Source organism: Ctenopharyngodon idella, chromosome 1 (genome assembly GCF_019924925.1).
Source record: "Ctenopharyngodon idella isolate HZGC_01 chromosome 1, HZGC01, whole genome shotgun sequence".
Classification (NCBI taxonomy): domain Eukaryota; kingdom Metazoa; phylum Chordata; class Actinopteri; order Cypriniformes; family Xenocyprididae; genus Ctenopharyngodon; species Ctenopharyngodon idella.
Genome location: NC_067220.1, coordinates 11045929 through 11072080, shown reverse-complemented (window position 1 = coordinate 11072080; position 26152 = coordinate 11045929). Strand labels below are relative to the sequence as shown.

The following is a 26152-nucleotide window of genomic DNA, read 5'->3' as shown; positions in this document are numbered from 1 at the left end:
GAACGCGGAAGCGCAAAGGATAGAACAAAACAAAACACCGGCCATGAATTAGAAGTCAAAACCTAGAATTTTTAAAGAGAAACATCGGAGGATTTCGATATAAGAAAAGAGGAGCTTGAGTTTGTTGCCCAGCCCTATTTGTTTGAACCGCAAGCAGCGTCTAAGCTTACTCTACTCCTACATCCTATGTTGTACATCGCGTTGGAAGTTACTCTTTTGGCACAAGTCAACTTGCGTGGGCCATCTACCGGAAGCTAGTTATTTTAGTTTATAAAGTTTTAAATATGGATATTTTTCTTAAAAAAACCCCATTGCTTCGCTTCAGAAGGCCTATATTATCCCCCTGGAGTCGTGTGGATTACTTTTATGATGGATGGACGCCATTCACTATATTTTTGGGTGAACTGTCCCTTTAAGTTACATTATTCACAAGCATTTTAAAGTGGCAAATGGGGTGAAAATTTATTTTATCCATCTAAAAATGATTGGATCAAGAAAAGTGCTGGTGGTTAGAGTGGGAGGGGCTGAAAAATAAGACAACTTGATAATGTCATCTGAAAAAGAAAGTTGTTTCAGAGTCAAAATTTCCATTTATACACAAAAATTTTAATTTTATGTTGACTTGAGCTTTTTGTGTGCTTTTTATGCCATGTGAGCCACAGATTGGGCAACATTAGCTGCATTTACATGCACCCAAATAATTAATCCGAATAATTAAGTTGGATTGACGGCTTAATCGGACTGTAAAGGCTTCAGTGAAATACCTCAATCGATCCGATTGAGCTCTTTCCGAATGAAATTTCAATCGAATTGAAAAGGGTGGTGTAGACCTGAAATAATCCAGTCAACAAGCAGAAATTAAGCTTGTAAATGATTAAATCTGACTATTTTCTCATTCTGATTCAAAAATACCTTGTGCTTATACACAGTGCCATATGTATGTACGTGCATTTTGCATCATGAACATGTCTTACAAACTGGTCAGTGGTTGAGGCTGAATATTTACTTCTGTCAGCTTTAGCATAAATGTCAGCTTTCATTTCAGATATGTCATCAAGGAAAACATGACAATTACACTCTTGATAGCTCCAGTGACATTATCATGGTGGCTTTCTCTGCTTCTGAATGCATAACTGATCACTACACGTGTGTAGTTTTGATTGGAATACACTGTTAAAAAAGTTTAACTTTTTTGTAAATAAAACAAAGATTATTAGAGTGTTTTACAGGAAAATAGTGTTTTCTACTTCAAAATATCATATTTAAAGGGGACCTATTATGCCCCATTTTACAAGATGTAAAATAAGTCTCTGATGTCCCCAGAGTGTGTATGTGAAGTTTTAGCTCAAAATACCCCACAGATAATTTTGTATAGCATGTTAAAATTGACACTTTTTGGGGTTGAGCAAAAACACGCCATTTCAGGGTGTGCCCTTTAAATGCAAATAAGCTGCTGCGCTCGGCCTAAGAGGGCGGAGCTTCAAGAGCTGATTCTCTGGTGTCAGGATTCAGTCAGGGCGTGCTGTGTCAGAAACTGCGAATATTTGCTGCATGGAGATAGAACAGGTATAGTTTAGTTCAATTACGTTTATAACTTATTGTCTTCTTGTTTTTATCCACTATATTAGTACAAGCCTGTTGTACCGGACCCCGTTCAACTTTACCGATGAGTTTTATGACGTTTATTGTACTTCACACAATAGATGAAGCGTCCGTTTTCACTCTAGAAAATCACTGTAAGAGCTTAATAAAACAGTGCAAGTGTGCATTAAAATATTATCCATAAACTCTCTCTATCTCCCTTGCATTATCATCAACATACATAGAGAAGTACACAGAAACACTCGTACAACTAACAGTAAAAAAATATATAAAGACCTTATGCCTTTTCGGGTGGTGCTTAATAAACTGGTAAACTTTATATCCATAAATCAACTCCGATAAACTGTAATAAAGTGCTCTCACCTTCATTACTGCCATATCCAGTATCACTCTGTAAGCTGAATCACGAACAGTTTACTGATCTATCTTTGAGTAATAACTTTTTAGCACAACCTCTGTTTTGTATTGTCCCTTTGTATTGACATTCATTCACAAAGCAGTCCGGTGTGAAATAATTCACGCAGACATAAACGAATTTCGGTAGAGTTGAGGGAGCATTTTCTTCGAAAACAAAATTAATCCACCTCGTCTTCAGCGGCTCAGATTTAGGGAGTAAATTGAGAGAGCTATGTGGATTAATCCATCCAGCTACAGAACCCCTAAAACGCTTGGGAGACGTTCTCGTCAGTGCAGTAATGGTGGACTGTACAACTCGCTGTGAACTCGCTCAGGGCGGTTCTATGTTAAAACGGCAGAGTCTGTCAACATTCGTGGGCGGGGCCTGTGGCTAATGTGACGTCACACTGCCAGGGATCTGGAAACGGCTTGTTCTGAGACACTGCTTATGATTTATGGGGATTAAAAAAAAAGGAGTGGTTGGATTTTTATCATTATGGTGGTCATATACACACACTGCCAACACACATTTATAGCCAAACACCATGCAAAAGTGAATTTTGCATAATAGGTCCCTTTTAATTCAGCGTGTTACTTGCCATTTATTTGTAATTGTAAGTGAAAATTGTTTCTACACCAATTTTTTTTCAACTCGTGCTGCATAGCAGAGCAGACGCTTTTAGTTTATACTTGTAGCGTCTCTTGTCCAACTAAACTAAATGGTTTTTATTACTATAAAAAAAAAATCATAACGACAGTGGGGAAGTAATGTAATCGGTATGAGGCCGAACACCGTCTAACACCGGTAACGACTACCGCGGCAAGCCTATTCCCTTCTGTGACGTAAGATCTGGTATTTTACTTTTTTTGTGATAATACATAATTGCATCTGTGGAATGCCCGGCTTTGCTGTTCAGCCAGGCGTCCTCCTCCGGAACCACTAATCATTGTGGGGAAGGGCGGGGGCGTACAGACAGCGCTAATCTCTGCAGGTCACAACAAGGATACCGCAGCCACCTTCCTACCTGCACACCATCTGTCCGCCCTCATCAGACTCTGACTTGCCGCCATTCCTACTCGGTTACAACTATCTGTCAAAGCTCTTACTTTTGTGAACCCAGAGTAACTGCAGGTGACATGGTGATTTGGCAGTATCTTGCAGTTTATTGGCCACTCTTTTTGAATTCGATGCCTGCTTGGATATTATCATGCCATTTAGACTTTACTAACCCTGTTTTTACTCCACGCTGACGTGTTAGCAAGCTTTGAACTATCTTCTAAAGTGCTTGGTTTAACAAAACCATTTTAGTTAGTGGATCCGTTTTAGTTGTCTACTCTTTAAAGAAATTTTTGTAATGTAACTTTTGCCCTTCTAGCATCACAAATGCAATTAGTTGAGCCAGTGTTGTGTCGGGCCGGTCGAGATGCTCAAGCAGTGTTTAGTACCGTAGAACTGCAGTGTTTGCACTTTTCAGGGAAATTTACCTACAAATAGTAGACTCTGCATATTAAACTAGGAGATAGTAGAAGGTATTTCAACATGAAAACATTACACACCTCTAAAGCTGTCTGGAGAAACCTACCCCGTGTTTGTGCTCCTTTCCAGTCTCCGTTGAGCCTCAGCTGTTTAGCTGACAGGGAGAGATTTGCATTGATTTGACTGGAATTGCAGTTGCTTTAAGGGAGAAAGCAAATTTTGGTTTGCAGTTTTGCTTTGATGATTTGTCTTTAAACGTGCACTGTTTTATAAACCATTATCCTGTATTTGCTGCGCTTGAAGACTTGCATGATTGCACCTCGAAAAGAAAACCGGCCTTCAACAGGCCTGCGAATCCAGAGATTTGGTGGCCCATTATTTCGGTTTACAAGCTTTAAGCACTTCTACTAGCTGACAGATTGTATTACTGAAGCACCCTTTAACTGTCATTCACCTCATAAATTAGACCATCGGGTTTTTGAGTTCTAAAAATACAAGAGGATTAATTGCATGAGGTCACATCTGACATGGTTTCTATCCAATTTTTTTATGGCTTGACTCTCGGGGGTAAAGCTATGAAATTAAATAGTGCCGTAGAGACTACGTGTACGACGAGTATGGCAGGCCATTTAATTTTATAATGGTAAAATGGAAAGGAGCAGCAGGTGTTGGGATTGTACGGCGGTGGAGCGTAGGTTGAGCGGCCCAAATGACTCTTTCTGAATCAACATCTAACACCAGTGTTTTTCCCTTTCCAGTTCTGGAAATCGACCTCACTTTGGTCCCTTGCAAAGTGCTGCCAGAAAGGAAGCTTTGCTAATGTGTTTTTCAAGAGCTCAAATAGTGCCGCACACAAGAATCTCAAATTACAGCTGCGCCCGAAATCTTTTTGAAATGACTGCTTGACAGTTTGGACCTTTAGACCAGTTATTTGACTGTGGTTTCTTGTCATCTTGGTTTATCGTAAAGTTGTATGGTGCATTGAAGGCCTTGATTCAGGGCTTCAACACACATTTCAACTAGGGACGAGTCGGTAGTTTGTTGGGTGGCCTGTTGCTTCTGTTTTGTTCTTCAGGAAAAGCATAACTATGGTATTTCATTTAATTTTTCCAAAGGGGGAATTCACACGTTACAAAATATACAATATAAATTATAGTTTTACTAAGTAATTTATAAATTGTAGTTTATGCTACAAATTATAGTTTTACAGTATAATTTATAGTTTTATAATTTTTGAGAATGCTACAGTCTTAAATTAATACAATTAAGATTTTACAATCAAATCTCATAACGAATAGCAGATGCACTGCTAGATTGAAAGCTAATATAAGACGACAACAAGATATATTTTATGCTTGTTTTTTTAAATACTGTTTGTTGTTTTGTTGTTGCTGTTATTATTTTATGATTGCACTGTCTTATGCAGATTAGTATGTATTTCTGTTGCACTACACCTGTTGCATTCTTCTTAAAGGGTCGATTTCTCTCATTACGCCTCAGATTTTTCTTTTTTGTAGGTGCACTCTTGTGGTTGCTAGGCATTGTGGGAAATAGAAAGAAGAAACAGACCCTTAGCAACAAGAGTGGAAAATGAAAGAAACACTCGAGCTCATTAGATTACGCTAATGCTTGCTGTGTGTTATTGGTGACAGACAAAAGGAAGGTCCAGATCACCACAAGTCCTAAAAAAGCTGAATTGATCAAGGTGGCTGTGTTCTGAAAGGAATACTAATGTTTTGCTTACTGCATACTACATTATTGTGTCATGATTTCACTACGTTACTTGTTTAATTCAGAGCGGAGTCTAGTTATCATCCCAGAAATAATTACAATTATTTCGTATTTTTATAATCTTATTTAAATGCTTTAACATTTGGCAGTCTGATCAAATAATGAGTCTAGAAAGAGATGCAGTTGAAATGGTATTCACTGCAGTGTGTTTGTATATACTTCACATTTTAGCAAATGGTGTTTTGTGCTTTCATTGCCCACAACACTGGCCTACATATACTGGCATACAAAAAAAAAAAAATAGTACGAGTAGTATTCCATTGAGAAGAACAAACCCAGGCATTCATGTTTTCTCTATAGTAAACCTCAGTACTTGTTCAGACATGTCTTTTTAATGCATATGATACCTCACCCGTAAAAAAGTGTATTACATACATTTCAATGGCTTTGGTTAGTATAGTGTTCAGTTCTGTCCACACAGTAGTTATTGTTTGGCACTTGTCTGTTGGCTTTGCTGTAAGTGAAGGGGACGTGGCCGTCATTACACAGCAAACCTTCTTCAACGGCAGCTGCAGATTTTTACGGCCTTGTTTCGTCTGCCTGCACCACCCCCACCCTTACCCTTAGCCTTCCCTCCTCTCCTCTCCTTCAGTTTGCACAAGAAAATATTTCCAGATGTTCCAAGAAAAGTCCTCTATTTCATCAGCAATGTTTGTGTGAGGTTCACAAGTCATACTGGAGGCGGAGTATCATTTGTCGATTGAGTCTAGCAGTGGTGGTTATGTTATAAGCTCCTCCAAATCTGACAAAGGTGACAAGTGTATTGCAAGGGTTAGTGATGAGTTGAAAATGAAAAGTTTTGCTCTCTGTCTACACTGTACTGGCAGCTGGATTGGCATTTGGTGCCATCAGGGTTGATTCATGGAATGAACCTTTAAGCACAAGAAAAAAATACATTATTTTTCAAACCAGTGTTTGCGGAATTTGCCCTTACTGTCAAACTTGGTGCTGTATGCACTTTGATGTTAATAAAAGCACTTTATACTACATCTGAATGCACCTACAGGGAAGATTTAAGATACATCATTAGTTGATAATCCATCACTTTCAAATCATTAAAGCTCCATTCTTTACAATGCATTCCTGTACAGCTCAAACTGAAAAGCAAATGCTAGAATGCTGAAGTAATGGGTTTGATACCCAGGGCATGGATAACTTAATAAAATAACTTATAAAACTGAAATACAATGTAAGTTTCTTTGGGTAAAAGTGTCTGCCAAATGCATGAATGTAAATGAAATGTAAAACAAAACATATTTTGGGTTACTTAAAGGGTTAGTTCACCCAAAAATGAAAATTCTGTCATTAATTACTCACCCTCATGTTGCTCCACACCCGTAAGACCTTCGTTCATCTTCAGAACACAATTTAAGACATTTTAATGAAATCTGAGAGCTGTCTGACTCCTCAATAGACAGCAATTTAATTACCACTTTCAAGGTCCAGAAAGGTACTAAAGACATCGTTAAAATAGTTAACGTGACTATAATGGTTCAACCTTAATTTTATGATGCGACGAGAACACTTTTTATGTGCAAAAACAAACAAAAATAACGACTTTATTCAACAATTTCTTCTCTTCCCAGTCATTATCCTTACGCAGTTGATGCAGTAAGCACAGTGAAGGCTTCCGTGTTTATGTCCGAATGCCAGCTCAGTATTGGCTAAAGCTGCACACGTGAGCAGCACAACGCATGCAAGTGATGCTGACGCAGGAGTCGGCTTTCTGACGTAGTACACGGAAGCGCTGGATGTAAACAACGTATGGGAATGACACAGAAGAGAAGAGATTGTTGAATAAAGTCATTATTTTTGTTTTGTTTTTGCACACAAAAAGTGTTCTTGTCCCTTCATAACATTAAGGTTGAACCACTGTAGTCACGTTAACTATTTTAACGTTGTCTTTAGTACCTTTCTGGACCTTGAAAGTGGTAATTACATTGCTGTTTGGAACGACATAAGGGGGAGTAATTAATGACATAATTGTCATTTTTGGGTGAACTAACCCTTTAATTCTGCATTTCAACAAAATGGACGGCCAGTGCTGAAGAAGGATCTGTTAGCTGTTGTGGCTGGATGATAATTCTGCCCGTCATAGTCAGCATCTATGTTTTTGCTTAGAGAACAGAATCTCCTGTAACAGACAGTCACAGCAGCCTTTTAGTGTTATTATAGTTTATTTTCAGAAAACCCTGTTGAAAAAACAGCATATGCTGGTTAAGTATGTTTTGAAGCATGGCAGTTGGTTTGAACTGGTTTAAGCTGGTCAAGTGCTGGTCCTAAACTGGTCCTAAGCAACTAGCTCCAGCTCAGGACCAGCTTAAAACCAGCTAAAGACCAGCTTAAACCAGTTCATGACCAACTAAGGACCAGCAGAAACCAGCTTAAACCAGCTGCCATGCTTCAAAACATACCTAACCAACTGTTTCTTTCAACAGGGAAGACTACCATACAATAACACAACTTATGACTAACAACATCTATCTGTCTATCTGTCTGTCTGTCTGTCTGTCTGTCAATCTGTCATTCTGTCGGTCGGTCTGTCTGTCTATCAATTTGTCGTTCTGTCTGTCCTTCTATCTATCTGTCTGTCATTCTGTCTGTCATTCTATCTGTCTCGCTGTCTGTCTCTCTGTCATTCTGTCTGTTGTTCCATTTGTCTGTCTGTCATTCTATCTGTCTGTCTTTTCTCATGTCTGTCGTTCTATATATCTATCTGTCTGTCGTTCTAGCTGTCTGTCTTTCTTTCTATATGTCATTCTATCTGTCTGTCTGCCATTGTCTATCTGTCTGTCTGCCATTCTATCTGTCTGTCAGTCTGTCCTACTATCTGTCTGTCTGTCATTCTGTCTGCAATTCTATCTGTCTGTCTGTCATTTTATTTGTCTCTTTCCTTCTGTCTGTTGTTCTATCTTTCATTCTGTCTGTAATTCTATCTGTCTATCTTCTATCTGTCTGTCTCGTTCTATCTGTCTGCCGTTCTGTCTGTCATTCTATCTGTCTGTCTGTCATTCCATATGTCTTTCTGTGTTGTTCTATCTGTCTGTCATTGTCATCTATCTGTCTCTCTCTCTCTCTCTCTATCTCTGTGTCTATCTCTATGTGATCTCTTTCTCTCCATATCTTTCCATCTGTCTGTCTAGCTGTCTGTCTGTCTGTCCTTTCTCTGTGTTCATTGTGAGCTGGTCGAGGTGTTGTTGCACACGTTGCTGACGGGATCGCGTCTGGAATACGCATCTGTTTCAGTCCTTTTCTGGCAGTTGAATGGCTGCCAGGAATATTGCGCCGCTGCATGTTTTCTATTGGCTAAAATCTCTGGCATTACTCAACAGGTTAGGCAGTCTTGAATGGTTCAGGAAGGGGAGGTGTTTTTCCTTTAGTGCTACTAACTACACCTCTGCATTTGACTGAATGTGGCACTGTGCTTAATTGATATAGCTGTTTTTTCCATACATGCTTTGATGCGACATTTGATGTTACACTGATTTGCTTCTAGCTTGTGATGATGTTCCTCATTTTTTAGTCTCTTTGGATAAAAGCCTCGGTTAAATGATTAAATGTACATATAATCCTAGAATGGCCTCTGATTAGGTAACACCAGGCTTCAATTTCCAGAATAACATCCTTCTGTTATTCCTTCTAGGTGGATATTGTCGGTATACTGTCTGTCTGTCTTGTCTGTCTATCTAATCTCTATATCATTTTGTTAAATATTTAGACCCTAGTGCTACATAAACAAATGAAAGGTGTAAAGTAATAGTTAAATGAAGAAAATTCAATTTTGTGCCACCTATAAATTGTCATATCCATGTGGTAAGCTTCTATTGGCCATGTTTCTTACCCAAATCAAATCTTGGCCTTCTTTTTCAGATCCCGGACAGAAGAAAGTGCCTTCTCTGACGACGTTCCTACTTGAAGCTGCTCGCCGCCCCCAACCTACATTGGCTTGGCCTCCCAAAAGATCTCAATTCCTCAGACTTGCCAAAGCACAAGGAACCAACACGCTCTTTCCATTCACGCACCGTTATTAGATATCGTTCCAAGGAGAGCCATTGCCTTCAGGTAGAGTTATCCACAACCGTTGGCCTCAAGACCATTTGGAGACCTGGAGCATGTTCTTATTGTCGCTCCAGTGTTGTGCACCTGGGACTAAATGACTGATGAACGACTTGGCAGAGATTGACAGCTTCACTAATAGCGGCCATCTCCCATTCGACAGCCAACGGGGGTCTGAATGTGACATCTCTATTTAAAGGGCCTCGCCAACAAACTGAGACAAACCTCAAAACTACAACAACACACAAATACGTTCACAGACTATTCAAACCCAAATCAACAATCTACTGACGCCATAGAGCCTGCAGGTTCTCGACACAACTTTTGATATGGCTTTAAACATTGCGTCGATACGAGACACAAAATGGCTGACTCTCGAAGTGTGCCGGCAGTTTCAGAGAGGGACATGCTCGCGCAGCGACGAGGAATGCAAATTCGCACACCCACCCAAGAGCTGCCAGGTGGAGAACGGACGGGTGATCGCCTGCTTCGACTCGCTGAAGGTAAGATTTTCCACTTGATGCATCTTTTCGTTTGTAGCTTTCTTGCTGTAATGCCGGAGGACATTTAATTAGCTCGGTCTCATTCTGAATGTCAAAGAATCATTTTTGAGTATTGTTTTGTTTCATAAATAAATGCAAAGAGCGTTTAGCATGGCTAACGGATGTTTTTAGGCATGACATTTGGCGAAATGCTTTGAACTATGGTAAAATCACTATCTCATGGCTTTTTTCTTTGTTTTTTTGTTTTTTGTTTTACTGTGCCAACAGCAATATGATGAAGATACCAATGGTTTAAAAAGCATTTCATTTATTAAAAACATTAATAATGAAACGCAATTCCAAAACAGCAACTTGACGCATTATAGAATTACAGTCACAGATGTGCATTTATCTGCATTTTACATCGACTCTGATTACTCTGAGTACAAAACAAGGCAGAAAATACGGTAATTGTGATTCTTCTGCCAAATAATATATTTGGTTCATTTATCATATACCATATTTGGTATATGATAAGTAATACGAATGTTAATTATAATACACAATCCAACAAAGCAACTTGGTGCATTACTATAGAATTGAGGTCATAGGCGTGCATTTGTAAGCATTTCACTTCTGACAAAAACATGGAGACATAAGGTTCTAGACAATATAGTAATTGCGATTCTTCCTCATGTATCTGTAGACTATATATGTTAAAATTTTAGCTAATTATCACATTCACTGTGTGGTCACTGGTGTGTATATTGATTTATTTTAAAGCTGGAACATAAATTCACTCTGATTTGTGTGCATAAACACCATTTTTGACTGTTGATCAGTTTCAAGGCAATTATTATGATGTAAATGAAGCGCGGGAACTCGCTGCACCCGGTAATTAACCGTGCGAACGTCAACAAATTTTTTGAGGATACTGTTTGTGTTGCTGGCAAATAGCTTGTCTTAGTGCAGCACTCTCAAATTAGAGTGCATGTGTCAGCTCTGCCACACTGCATACTGCACACTTCAAATAAAGCTGACCTATAGAGAGCGAAAGGGCAGCACTGCTCTCTCATCCAGCCAGTTTTATATCTTTCCATCTAACGTTACCATGCCACATCTGTCATTTATACGGCCTGGTGGTGGGTTTCGGCGAATGTCGGTGCTGTTTTTAGAACCATGATCATGTGCAAAACAAATGCAGTGAGCAATAATTAAAGTGTCAGATTTTCGCCCATGCTTTGTTGTTAAAGGTGAAGTATGTAAAATTTTGTTATGTTAAAATACATTCTCTTAACCCAGTGTATTGTTTATTGGACTACTTTTAATTTGCCATTCATGGGTTTATTGCTCCCAAAAGTGTGAACCCTCCCAGGCACCATCTAAACATTGAGAGAGGTCCGCTCAGATCTGTCAGTCACTTTCCAGCTCAGCCTATAGCGAGAATTTGGGGCGTGGCTACCGTAGCAGGCGGAGCCAGAGGGTGTTTAGCCACTGTAGAACCATGACTGATGCATTACATGAGGAAAGGCATTCAGCTTTGGGTACAGGAGTACAAACCAAAATTCTCTGCATTTAGACTTTTCAAGATTAAACAGGTCATGAACACAAAGCAAACGGGGCATTGCGATGCAATGCGCCACAATGGATGCTTCAGTACCATATAGCAGGGGTGTCCAAACCTGCTCCTGGAGAGCTACCATCCTGCAGATTTCAGCTTCAACCTCAATCAAACATACCTGAACCAGCTAATCAAGGTGTTCAGGGTTGCTTGATAATTACAGACAGGTGTGTTAGAGCAGGGTTGGAACTGAAAACTGAGCTCTCCAGGAGCAGGGTTGGACACCCCTGCCATACAGCATAATCATGCACTCTTTCAGAAAGACAAATGTACAGTTTGTAATGTTTCAGCCTTAAAATGCCTTGTTGCGTCATTTCAAGATACGTTGGATGGGTTTATTATAAACACTCATGTTCACTCTAGACAGTGTTTACCTGCTCACTTGCATGACACAAATCAACACAGCTAAAAGTATTCCTTATATGTTGGACCTTTTATTGTAAGTTGCCTATGTTTACCTGTTGAGTCATGCCTTCACAAGCACCTGTAAGAACTGTGATTGTAACGTTTTACTTAAGGGAGGCACAATGTGCGAAAGGGGCGTTTGCAAAATAAGCTGTTTTTGTAATTGTGCTTCGTGCCACTAGTGTCGCAGAAACTTCATACCTTTTAATAAATTAAACTAGATGATGCACTTCCACATAAATGTACTTTTTTTTTTGTCATTTTTTTTTTTTATCATGAACAAACACAGAGTCTGTTTTTGCTTGTTTCTTTTATTATTTTATGCAATCCAAAACTCTCTCTCTCAATTTTTTTTAAAAATGATAAATAATGTAGTGATGATTATTATTAATAATAACTTATATTATTTATTAAACAGTGGTGTCTTTAATCATATTCATCCAGTAAACCATAATGATCACAAAGTGATCTTTTTGTTTAATCTGGGTCATGTAATGTTTCGCGACACAGATGGCCATGAGGCGAGCAATACAGCAGCCCGCATGTTTTAATGCGGCGGAAACACTGCGCCGATGACATTGACAAATGCGCAGTAAAACTGGAGCAGGTCCAATCTCTCACAGGAATAATAGACTTAAGATGGTACTTACCTTCATGTGCACTGCAGTCCCACCCTTCAAAAGCAATCTTCAACAGCTTACACACACTCTGCCGTTTATCTCGCAAATTAGGCAAGGTCACTATGTAGGTCAGTGTCAGAGGATAGTGTTACGAGCGCTTAGGCATGTGGGTGATATCAATACAGTGAACCTGTGAGCTCGTATTCTTCCTGTAGAGTTTGCATAAAGCTGGATATTTTGAAAGATGCATTGAATTACACCAGCATTTGTGAGTTTTATTGACGGCCTAAAGCTCATGTGACAGTTTAAAAGGATTTACTGAAGTACTCTAACTTGTATTGTTTTTCTGTGTGCGTTTAAATATGCCAAAGCTTCTGCAATCATATTAACCCGTGGTCGTGCATTCTCAGGCTTTCAGTTCACAGAGCAAAAGTTTAATTTATTTTGGCATCATATTTTTTCGAGCCGTCTCTTCTCTGTTATTTAGAGGTGAGGTATACTTGAGTCAAAGATCTAGTGAATTACTGTAATTTGCCATCGACTTGCGGTCTATTACGGCAGTTCAGGTCTGTCAGAGATGACGGCTACCTAATGCGTTAACAACTGCCTCCAGTTATGGTCCATTTGTGAGTGAGTCTTATCTGCACAATTGACCAAACTGTTTTGTACATAAGGTTTTCTGGGGGGTTGCAATGTGGTGCTTACAGTGGGCCTTCATGTGATTTATGTCACAGTTTTAAGACTAAACCAAACCTGTCCTGCACCCTAAATTGCCAAATCTCTTCTTGGTCTTCTCTGAGCAAGTAGACCCAGACATATGGATTCTCAAAAATAAAAAGGAAAATACTTTTATCATAATAAAAAAGAAAATATTTATATGGTAACACTTTAGTTTACGGTCCAAGTCTCACTATTAACTAGTTGCATATTTGCATGAATATTATTAGGATATTGGCTGTTTATTAGTACTTACAAAGTACATATTAATGTCTTATTCTGCATGACCATATTCTACATCCCTTAATCCTACCCAATACATACCTTACTAATTATTAATAAGCAGTAATTAGGAGTTATAGGAGTCATAGTTAATAGTTAGTTAATAGTTAATAGTTTATATATATATAAACTATTAACTATGATTATGCTTTTTTTATTTCATTAAAAGCACATCCCTATTAATTGAAAACCTATAGATATACTGTATAAGAAAAGCTGTCCCAAACTTGACCCTAAATCCACTCACTTGTTGTATCTTTTTTGGTTCGGGCGTCTGACCTCTAGAACTGAGATTGTGTATTGCTGTATTAATTCAATCTGGAACACAGGGGCCCATTGAGCTTGTGTCTTTGGCCCCTGGGACTCAACGATCATCAGATTCTCTCGCTTGCGACAGGACTCGAGCAGCCGGAGGTGCTGTGGAGACTCGTGAGTTCCTCTGACTGCCTTGACCTTGCGAAGATGCACAATAGCCCGAGTTGTTTTCCAATCAGCCATGTGCTCTGCATTAACAGATAATGAATCTGGTCAGTGGGCTCATTTGTAACGTTCACTGTTTCATTGTGACGCCGTCCTGCCGACCTCAGCATTTGCACGGCGGCTGTGAGATTTTGCTATTTGTCCTTTTAAAATGCAGGTGTGTGCTGCATTGTGCCGTGCATCCTGTCCAAACCAGAACAAAGAGATCCAGCAGAGAGTCCGCTGGTACTGACTACGTTTTCCATTTTTATAGACAATGCAGCACAGCGAATTTCCTGCTTGACCGCAGCATGACATCATATTCAAGGCCATGACATTTGAAGAAGGCCAGCGAATCAGTGTTCGTTAAAAGTTGTTAAGCTAGTAACTTTGCAACTTTTTCAGTAACAAGTTACATCAGTGTTTTTTCTCCCATATTGCATTACGCTTACAACTGAATGTTGGGAAAAAATTGGGAAATTCAAATTAATACAGGAAATGCGAAATAGTGAGTGACTGGTTTTGGCATTGACCTTTGAAATGAAATAATGTTACTACTGAAATAACGCTTACTACTTTTGGTAACACTTTATTTTAAGGTGACGTAGTTACACGTTACTACATGTACTTACTATAATAATAACGGTAAATTATGCATAATTACAAGCAACTAAACCAAACCCTAACCCTAACCGTAACTGTATAGTAAATACGTGTAGTTAATTAATATTACTCAGTATTTATTTAAGTACAATGTAACTACATCACCTTAAAATAAAGTGTAACCCTAATTTTTCAGTAACCAGTTTCATTTTTTCCCACATTGTATTACTGTAATAACTGATTGTTGTGAACAAAGTGGAAAATTAACATGGAAGGTTGCTATCCTTCTAACTTCGCACCTTATTAGTAATGTGACTGTTGTTCAAAAATGTTGACCTTTTCCAGTAACAAGTTATATCAGTATTTTTCCCCCCACATTTGTATTACGCTGACAACTGTATGCTGGGAAAAAATTTCGAAATTAACACCAAAAATGCGAAATAGGGCGTGACTGGTTTTGGATTGACCTTTTTTTGCATTTGATTAGTTTTTTAGAGGAACTGTCCAATTCATGTTAGTGAATAGGTTCATTCACAGTCACACTGATCATTTCAGTTCACTGATTCATTTTGAACACTCATTAATATTCCCAGAAATCCATGTACAAGGTTGTACTTTTTCCCAACTACTGAATGTTTAGAAGAAAGTGGGAAATTAACACTGGAAATGCTGATTATTTTTTCCGGTGTGTCAGGTAATGTTTCATTTGTGACGGGCAGCCAATTTCATACAGATATTTGACATGAAATTATGTTGTTGAAGTAACATATTGGATTATTTTTTGCACGACAGATAAAAGAAATATCTTGATGTGTGTCTGCTGGATGTGTGGATGCTTAACTTTGAGTTGCTCATAGCAAAATTCAAAGTCTGATTAGTTTCCCAATACTGTACCCAACTACCATGCATTTGTCCTTTCTAACCTAGTTACTCAGAAGCCGGTTGAACTGCAGCTGGTTGACACTATTGACAGAGAGGCAGGAAGCGGCGCTGAAGTGTGGGGGATGGAAAAGAGAAACGTTCCCGTCTTCCTAGATAATATACAAATGCCCGAGTCATGTGATGGTGTGCCTGACACTGAATAGCCTGTTGTTGTTGTTTCTCGCTCTCGCTGTCTTGCCTCTTGAGTGATGTCTGTGCTTGACAAGTCACTTGCACCAGTTGCAGCCTTCAGTCCAGGCACAATGTCCTAATAACAGCTCACATGTCAGCTAAACACACAGTGGTCAACGTGTCTTCAAACCCAGTGAACAAGTGTCAACAGTTTAGTCAGTTTTTTTGCCTGACTGATATACTGCATTGGTGGCGTCGGTTGCATGATCAATAAACTCTATTGCTTTTGTTGAAAAATTTCTAAATATATGTATAGTATTAATCTCTTGTCGCTTTATAATATTTTGCAGCAGTCTCATAGAAATCTTCATTGACTAAATAGAGATAAACAAATTACAACACATCCTATCCTGGTGTAACAAAGCTACATAGTGATAAATCTCATGCATAGTAATTTCTGAGTTTTTACAGATGTATTTATTTACTTGTTTGTTTGTTTATTTATATTATAAAGAATTTTTACTTTCATGATTTTTATTTATTTACTTATTATTATTATTTTTTTTAATTAATTATGTAATTTAACTACTATTAAGTACTACAATATGTATTTATCTGTACAGCTTGTTTTAGCAATATGCCTATGTTTTTTTTTTGTTTATTTAGTGTATTATATTAATTTATAATATAAAATAAAAATACATAATGTGTATTATATAAATTTATTCATTTATATTTCCATATTAAATGTTATTTACATTAATTTGTCCTGTTGACTCTTGTCCTTGTTTAATAGATACGGATTAAATAATAATACATTAAAATAAATTATAATAATAGTAAATTAAACATTTAAAATATTTTATTAATAAAAATATTCCTAATTCAGTGTAGTTAGCTGCTGTTCTTTAATTTGTTGTTTAGCTTTTCATTTTAGGCGTAGTTATATTATTATTTTTTATATTTTATTTACTTTATTTTATTTTTGTATATAAAGTTTTATATATTTTATAAATTAAAATGTTCATGTTTAATGCTATTTTTTTATCTACTTAAGTTTGGCTTTTTTTAAAAAAAAAAACACGATTTTTTTAAATAACTTTTTTGTTTATTTAGTACTAATTTATAATATAAAATGTAATAATATATAATAATAATATGAGTATTATATTATATAAATTGTTATTTATTTATATTTTCATATTTAATGCTATTTAAAATTGTTTTCAAATAAATAATAGTATTTTTTTATATTTTATTAATATAAATATCTTCTTAAATAGATGATTTTTCTTTTTGTTGATAACTAATTATTCAACTGGTTAGATTCACTGTATTTCAACTACTTTACACAGAGTCCATTTTGAGATTGATCACTCTCAACTTGAATGAGACGGACTTGTAATTGTTTTTTTGTTTTTTTTGTTTTGTTTTGTTTTTTTTGTTTTGTCAGTGCAATCTACCAAAGCAAACCGCACCCTCACCAGAGCAAACATGTGGGGGAATGTGTTCGCTCGGCAGGGTGTCAATCCCCCAGGTCATTCACAAAACAATGAAATGCTGACTTGAGCTTAACGTCGGGCCGCTGCTAGGGAGTGACTTTGATGAGTTCTGCAGCCCTCTCATTCCTGACTGGGGCCTCCGACACGTCGGCCTGCATTTGGTCCATATGACTTCACTTTTACCCTGCCGTGGGGGTGGAGGCAGCTTCAACATCAATGCAGTATCTGCTCGGACTCATGACTCCTAAACAGGAAGTAGTCTGAGCTTCTCCGGCGCTACCGCAGGAGCCGTTTGTTGATGCCGCCGCCGCGTCAGCTGCAGCTGGTTAGCGCTGCTTGTTGCTCTCACTGTCAGCTGCTGCTGGTAAATGCTGCAGTGCACCTGCGTGTGTGTTGACGCTCTTTCACTTGCTTCTCGAATGTATTTCTTTCACATACCTATCCATGTGGAGCTGGGGATCTGTTATGGAATATTGGGATATTAGAAACAGACCTTGGAGAGAGGCTCTTGGCTACTGTGTCAACATTCTTTCAAGTGGTTACTAAAAACACACTACCTTGTTTGCTTGCTGCATGTGCTTGTTTTTCTAAAATGTTTTTTTTATTTGTCAAACGTACTTTAAATGATATTTCAGACAGCAAATGAGAATTTAAAAAGAAGATAAATTAACATTAATTAACAACTAAGATGAATTATAAGTAATTTTCATTGTTCGTTCATATTAAGAATGTAAAGTGTTACCAATAATTTATAATGGAAAAAAGTTAATATATATCAACAGCATTCATGAACAATGTTTTACCACAGAAAATGTTAGGTTTTTAAAAAGAAATGAACTCAAATAAACACTGTTGTAAAGTATAGATCCAAGGCTTTAACATAATAGACTTTACAGCACATATTTAAGCTTCAGATATCAGCAGACCGCTGACCTTGTGTATTTCCATTTCAAGTGCTTTGCTGAATGTGACTTTTGTGTTTGTTTTTTTTTATTTAGGATTGAATCTAAATTATTTTCTGTGATAATAAACATTATGCAACAAATGCTTTTGCTAGCGATTACCTTGTATTGAACCTGGAACATTCCAAGTCTGTAAAAGAGTCAACATCAAGGTTTCCTGGAAAAAAACATCCCTTTCATCCATTGAACAATCCAAGGAGGTTTTTTTTTCCAAGATCAGACGATTGCATAGTTAAATTCCTACAAACAAGATGATTAGTAGACTTTTTGGACAAATGTGCAGTTTGGGGCCTAAAGTTATCTGTTTGCCAATAATACAAAACAATATATTTAAATCGAAGTTAAATCGGATAAAAAAAATTGACTTGACTTGAATCGCTTCTGTTTGCCATTTACATTACAAAACTGAATTTTGTGAGCAAAATATTCCTGAATTCCTCTGAAGGCAGATTAAAACCGTCAGCTGTTATATTATTTCTGCCACCTCAAAACATTATTTACGAGTTAAGCCAGCTATTTACCAATTAAATAGTTTATTTACCAGTTAAAGCATCATGAATGTGAAGTATGTGGTCAAAACTTTTTGGTTTGCCAATGCCAATAATGCAAAACAAGATATTTGTTTGAGAACATAAAATGGATAAAAAAAATTATTTGGAGAGACAGTAAAAACGAATAGATGTGCGAAGCATTACTACTTCAAAATGTGAAGCAGAATTGACTTTTGAATTTGTTATTGACATAAAAAAAAAAAAAAAAACTCTACAAAAGGACCAAGAACTTGTGAGCAAAATATATTTTTTATAGTCTCTTGATATGATTTTGATTCAATGGCGGAATATTACTGTCAGCTTTTATATTACTTGTGTGACCTCTAAACATTTTTACCAGTTAAAGCAACATAAATGTGCAGTATGTGGTCACAAGTTATCAGTTTGCCAAAAGTGCAAGGCAATATTTTTTTCTTTGAGAAGTTAAATTGAATAAAAAATGTAATTGGAGACACAGTAACAACTAATAGATGTGCAAAGCGCAGCAACTTCAAAACATAAAGCGGAATTGACTTTTGAATTATTTCTATTTGTAACTAACTGACATTAAAAACTCAATTCAAGATTACCAAGAATTTATGAGCAAAATATTCCTGAAGGCTCTCGTTATGGTTTGTATTCGACAGCAGATTAAATCAATCTTCTTTTGTAATATTGCGCAACCCCAAAACATTACAGTAATTTCCTAACAGGTTCAAACCACACAAATTCCCAGAATGTTCCTGAGCAAAACATATCCCATTCAATCAAATCTGCAATCACCATTGATTTCCCACTGTATCCCCTGCCTTATTTAGGAACTGTAATGAGGTGTAGAGCAGCAAAACAGGCCACACTGTAGATCCCAATGTTCCAGTGGTGGATCTGATCCTATTGCGTGGTTCCCTTGGTGAAGGCTTCTACCACCAGAGACCAGGAGAGATAGACTGGGAGGCCACAGCTGGTGTAGGGAGGCCAATATGCTTTAATGAGCCGAGAGGCTTTGAAATCAGAAGCTTCGTCTAATTAGGCTGTAACCTTTAAGTTACTGTTGGACTCCCAATTGGAGGGCCGCTTTGTGAATATCGTTTAGCTTACGTGAGTGGCAGTTTTCCAGCTTAGTGCCATGGGACGATGCAGCCGCAATTTCAGGAAGATCCATCGATGCTGTATTGATGTTTAGACTCTGAGGTCAGCATATTTAGTTCATGATTAGTAATTTGTGCTGCTTGCTATTGTTCACTTAGGATTGGGGTTTTCAAAGTGATTTACATCGCATATTTGATGAAGAAACTGTTTAACAAAATCCCATGGACTTGCTTGGTTCAGTAAGCAACCACCTAGAAACTAGAAATAGGCCGATATTTGGTTTGACGACTTTTTTTACTTTCCAACTTGATTTTAATAAGTTGTTTTCATTGATTTAATCACCTGGTAGATGATAAAACTGTTTAAAAAATCTCACAAACTTGCTTGGTTTAGTAAGAACCCACCTTAGTAACTAGAAGTGGACTGATTAATATATACTGATAAAGGTCTTCAATTGGTGTGTCCGAAGAAAAGCACCTAACAATGGTACAGGTAAAGTAACATATTTGATGTGTTTTTATTAGGGCTGGGACAGTATATCAATGCATCGCAATTCGTGGATCGATTCTGATATTTTCCGAATGGATTGAGATTCTCTCTCGAATCGATTCTGATCTTAGTTTTTAACAGCAGATAGCGCTCAAATGCTCATGAAGAAGAGCGCTCGTGCATTCGGCTGAGTCTGAGAATGTACTTGCACCTCAGAATTCTTTTATGACATGAAATTAATGTAAACAGCCTACTGCAAACACCCTTGCAATTCACTTTAACCTTTTTGAACTTTATGAATTGATTATTTTATAGAAGGTTCAAGTCGTGGTAGTAAGGAATTGGAAGCAAGCAGAGTACAGCAGTTTCTAAAGCATGCAGTGCCATCTGCTGTTAAAAGGAGGATCACGCTAAATTCGGAAAAATATCAGAATCATTTCAGAATCTTTTTTCGATTCGCGATGCATGGATTTATTGTCCCAGCCCTAATTTTTATGCATTAAATGCTCAAATTTATACTAAATACTAAATATTTTAATAACAGCTATTCATTCTCAAGTTAGAAATACATAACTGAACAACCTTAAAACAATATTTAAAACAATATTTAAGTTGACAGCCACCGCCAGTGTTTTTAATAACCAAAAAAAAAAAAAAAACTGTTTTAATCTAGCTTGAATGTAGGTAAGTTTCGTTTATAAAAAAAAAAAAAAAAAAAGCTACGATTTGAATAAAAGGAATTTTTATTCAGCGTGCATAAGCAATGCTTTTATTGCTTGTTTATGGTCATTTTTTTGTCTGTGTTTTGATCCGGAGATTCTGTATTCTTTCAGAAGATGCGTAATAGCGCCCCCCTGCCAAATAACAGTAAAAAGACGGAAATTTCTGTCAATGGCAGAGAAGCGTTGTCTCAAATGACGGAAAATTCCGTCAATGGCGGGGAAAGAGTTAATATTTATATTTTATATTTTTTTGTTGTAAATAATGATCATTTAGTTATTGTGTCAACAGCAAATAAAGTTTTAAAAATAATACAAAAAACATAAAATACAAAATAATCTGTATCACTATTCGTCTTAAAAAAGCAATGATGATTTCTACTAACACCTTAGCAAATGCATAGCATTTGCAAACATCACTGTATGTAAAAATGTGGTTATTAGTTTTAATGTAGCACTTCTAAACTAGCATCAGTGGTGTGTGCGGCTTTAGCACAAAAAATAATGTGCTCAGAGTTCATGCTTTGATTGCAGGATTGATGCTTCAATATATTTCACGCTTGTATGGCGGTTGTTTTATGATGTCATAACTGAAGGCTTCATGATTGGCTAGTTTGTCAGCCACAGATATCTGTCGGATGCAATGTTTCATGCTTGACGTGGCTGAGAAATGCCTCCGTCTCTAGGAAAGCAAAACCTAGCTGGGAAAACAACCCTGTCACCTGAACGCCCATGTGAGAAATGCCTTGAAGTCTTTCTGAGATCTGTTGTTGGAGCGTTCTCAGCCATATTTGCTGGCGTACGAGCCGAACGCGGACATTTATCGATTGTTTATTTCACACAGCATTAATGGCTGTCAGTTTGGGCAGCCTAGATCCTTGTTCTGTATCTTGAAATTTCTCATTCAAATCATTTTCATCTGACAGAAAAACAAATGTGCTATAATTAGTGTTCTGGGAGGACAAAATCAAAGCAAATATGCAATACTGTTGGATTTGCTTGGAATACAAGATCTTGATTGAAATGAGCCTTTGCCTAAAAACAAGCATAAACATGGCATGTTGTTTAATGGTCGCTAATTTAATCCATTTTCGCTGGAGTCACGGCCGCTGAAGAATTATTTGTAATGCAGACAGATGCATTTCAGAAATAGCACAGATGACTTTCTGGCAGTGATCTTACCTTCATATCGTCATCTCATTGGTCTGAGATGCATTGAAGATGTTTGCTTTTAACTTCAATCTTAAATCAGATTTTAATTTAAGAAACACTTGAAAAGAAGATATCATAGAAGATAAAAGATGTTACAATTCAAACACACAGACAGTAAAGCCGATATGATTTAAATTACATTCATCACGCATTAAAACAAGTTACTTATCCGCTTCTGATTGCACGTGCCCCGACAGCAGTCCGTAACCAGTGTATCACGTTACATCGCCCATTAAACAGGGCGAAACAGGACAGCATCCATTGAGAATAGGTGTGTGGAGCAGAGCGGCCATCCCTCTGTCTGTCTGGCAGTGGAGGTCATGGCCGGCTGAGGTTAGGACGCAGTAGGGGTTTGGCAGGGTTCACGGATGAAAGCCAGATCGGCTGTGGCCAATTTCACACCCAGCAGATGCCTGCGCCACTGAACTGGCACGACAGGTGGGGGATGCTAATTGGCAGTGTGTATACGGTTACAGAGGGGTCGGGACTGACGCAGAGCTGTCAGCATGAAGTAGAGGGGGAGCAATTGGGCCCCAACTAGTTTATTTTAGGATTACGTGTGCTGTATTAAGGGTGAGTGTTATTATGAACGTATATGAAAGTATAATGCAAATTGACTTTTTTGCACATTAGACACAGTGGCTAAGAAATGTTTTTACCAGTTATTTTATTGGTAAAGATCTTAGTGTATTCTTGAAACGAATGTGCAAAGCATTGATGTTTCCCTTTAAAAAGAGCACCATTTCACTCGTTGAAAACAAATAGGTTGCTAATTCGTATTTACGCTGAGCTGTTTATTAAAGAATGAGACCATTTCTGTTGTTTGAAAAGCATTTGCAAAAGTAGCAACATGCTACTGAATAAACAAGTCTTCAACAAGTCTACATTTTATTTATTTTTTAAAGTGCCCCTATTGTGCAAATGACTCGTCCAAAGATTTAGGCTGCGTTTATACTGCAAGTCCTAATGCACAGATCCGACCTTTTGACCATATCTGTTTTTTTTTTTTGGCCCACCTGTTTACATTTACTTTAGATACGACTGGTATCTGATATCTATGTTTACATTAATTCCCGCCCAAAGTGATTGTCGGTGATCGCTTTACTATGCACATGGTAGACACTCGGATTTTGAATGCCCGTGCTATTAAAATTATTTATATAATCCACGTCGGGAGGCCATGATTATTTGCCAGCATGGATAAGTTAATAGCTGTCAAGGATGTTTTGCAGCACGAAATATGACTGAACGAATATAGACCGAAAGAAAAAAAAGGTAATTTTCGTTTATTTTATCTACGACTCGTTAGACAATTCTGAAGTGAAATAAAGTAGCACGGTAAGATTACATTTATTTTTATGAATTCGAATATGAACGAAGAGAGAAAGAGCAAGAGAGAGAGCGCGCGAGAGTATGAAGCTGGAAAGTTATCACCTCATTTCTGAGAAATGTAATGTTTTCAGTACTGAAGCTTATTTATAAAATTCACTGGGCAGAGGTTGAAAACCAGCTGCTGAATGTGTGTGCGCGTGCAATTTCTTACGGGAAAAGATATCTAGATATATAGACATATAAAGTTTCCACCCACCTCAATAAAAAAGCTGTAAATTTTAGTGTGAGCGCATACATCACGTCTGCGTCATAATACAACATTAAAATGATATCTTTTTATAGGCAAACGTGTCGCCCTCGCCTGTGGTGGCTCGGAATTCCAATGGGAATTGGATATGCGTGTTTAGACGTAGGTCGGATGTCCAGATATCGGATATGTTTCTGATTTAAAACCACATTTGGCAGTGGCTCAGATCAGATGCGAGAAAATGGTTTACAAGTGTGCAACAAATTCCGATCTGTGTCAGATGTGAGCAAAAAATCAGATTTTTTTTTTTTTGTGCCAGTGGAAACGCAGCCTTAGTCTCTCTAAACTCCTCCTTTCCATGAGCCTACTCTTCTCTGATTGGGCAGATGGCTCAGTTTGTTGTGATTGGTCTACAGCTTACAGCACATCTCAGAAATGAAACGGCCATTACCATAGCTGAATTTCAGCTCTGGAGGCTTCTTAAAGCTCAGCGATTGTACACACTGTAAAGACCGTAACAATGGCGTCCATTTTTTCATATCAATCCGAACGCGACTTGAGGAGGATTTTTCTCAGTGATACGCTACTCAGTTTGACTAAATAATAATAATAAAAAAAAATAGCTTATGAAATTAACAGTAATCAACACAGTGATTTTGCTGTTCTAAAACATATGGTCATCATGGTAAAATCACTGTAATGTATGGCCTCAATTGGCTTTTTGCTTTTATAAATCAACGATAAAAGCGATTATGATAAAAAAAAATCATCAATGTTTAGAAGAATTCTTCTTGCTTGAGGAATTGTTTATTCTAATTGTTAAAATTAAGAAAATGTTACTGACTTAATCAGAATCCATCGGTGACAGAAATAGAGAAGAAAACCTTGGGAGAAACCAGGCTCAGTTGGAGGACCAGTTCACCTCTGGCCAATGGACCAACATGCTGTGGAAATTCTAGTTTGTACTAGTCTTATCTGTTGTTTCTCATTTATTTTCATATAATCAGATGTGGTCGGGTATTGACATCTGTGAGAGAGCTGCTGATGTGACGGTGAAGGGAACGTGTGCTCTTGAAACAGATGAGTCATACTGATGAGCGCATGGCCTGTTGCGCGCTTCCTGTCATTTGCAGCCACTTCAGTCGCGTTAAGAGACTCCCATCGGCCTTGCTCTGTCTGCGTGATGTTGGGACTCATCAACGAACACGGGAGAATATGGCGATGAAGGCCATAAAATGTCAGGAGACACGTGTTGTATTCATGCTGCTGACGCGTTTGCTGTTGTTCTAGTCAAGAGCACTGTTTATCAGGCATAAAAGCATTGAGCAGAAATGTGTGGGATGGACGTTTCGTGAATGCATTAAAGGGATAGTTTTGTCATGATTTACTCATCTTTGTCGTTCCAAACCCATGTGATATTCGTTCTCTCGTAGAACACAAAAAGAGATACCATGCAATATATTCATGCTGCTCTTTTCCATGCGTTTGGCTACGTTAACCAATAATATTAGATATTCTGAATCGGATCAATGTGTTTCAATCGCAGAAAGACGTCAGTAAAACAGCTTGTAAACTATGTCATGCAATATTACATTTACCTCAGAAAAGCCATTCAAATTTTTCCATGCCCCAATTAATCAATATTAAATCAAATCAATCAAATTTTAACCTTGTGAAACAAAATTGTGAAATTTGTGTCAATGCCCAGCCCTACTATACATTTTATTTTAACCACTTAATAATTCTTGTATATGAACTGTACAAATATTTTAATTAATTTTAAATTAAATTTATCCTTTGTGAGTAATTTAAGTTTTAACACTATGTCTATAATGATTGCTGTGCTGTAACTCTACACTGGAAGTGCCGAGTTCAGAAGTCCAGTTTCTATTTTTGATTCACTGCAGAGCTGCACCAGCCATTTTATTTCCCCAAACATCTGAAAAGAAATCATTTTATGTCTCTGTTCAACTCATAATACAAAGTTATTTGATACCAGTTTTTTTACTGTTTATTTAGTGAGCTTTTTGTGATGTCATGAAGCTTCGCTTCTTCCAATGTAGACGCATCAGGTTGCAAAACATTGTTAGTTTATGCCTTCTTTAATCACAGCGAACTGCAGTGAAGTGGGACACTCGACACACGTGACTCATTTACATTGGCAAACAAGTGTTGTAGATGTTGTCACTGGAAAGGCCTCCCATTCATCTGTGACAGATTCGCAGCTCTGACACCCACCCATGATCAAAACGCATCATGTGCATCACAGATTTTCTCACCCAGTTTTGTCATGATTGTCGCTGGTAATCTCAATGATGTCTTAATTGAGAGATGCTAAAATATTTTTCTACTAAAATCTAGCAATGCACAATTAGATAATTTCCGTACTGGCCAACATTAGCATCAGTCTGATTAGTTTGATTTTGGAAGCAGATCAGACAATTTCTATATCGCAGGGCTTGATGCTTAAAGAACTTACGGAGAGCATTAAAAATGTATTAAATTA

At 37.5% G+C, this 26152-nt stretch overlaps 1 protein-coding gene across 9 annotated transcripts in view; it reads left to right on the top strand.

Annotated features, from left to right (window-relative positions):
• Positions 1-26152, top strand: part of mbnl2 (muscleblind-like splicing regulator 2) — a 78656-nt gene that overhangs the window by 11587 nt on the left and 40917 nt on the right. For all 9 annotated transcript variants that reach the window (XM_051888823.1, XM_051888850.1, XM_051888861.1 and 6 more), the window contains exon 2: positions 9137-9825. In XM_051888823.1, the coding sequence (XP_051744783.1) occupies positions 9652-9825 (174 nt within the window). In that variant the 5' untranslated portion in view covers positions 9137-9651. The remainder of the gene's footprint in view (positions 1-9136; positions 9826-26152) is intronic.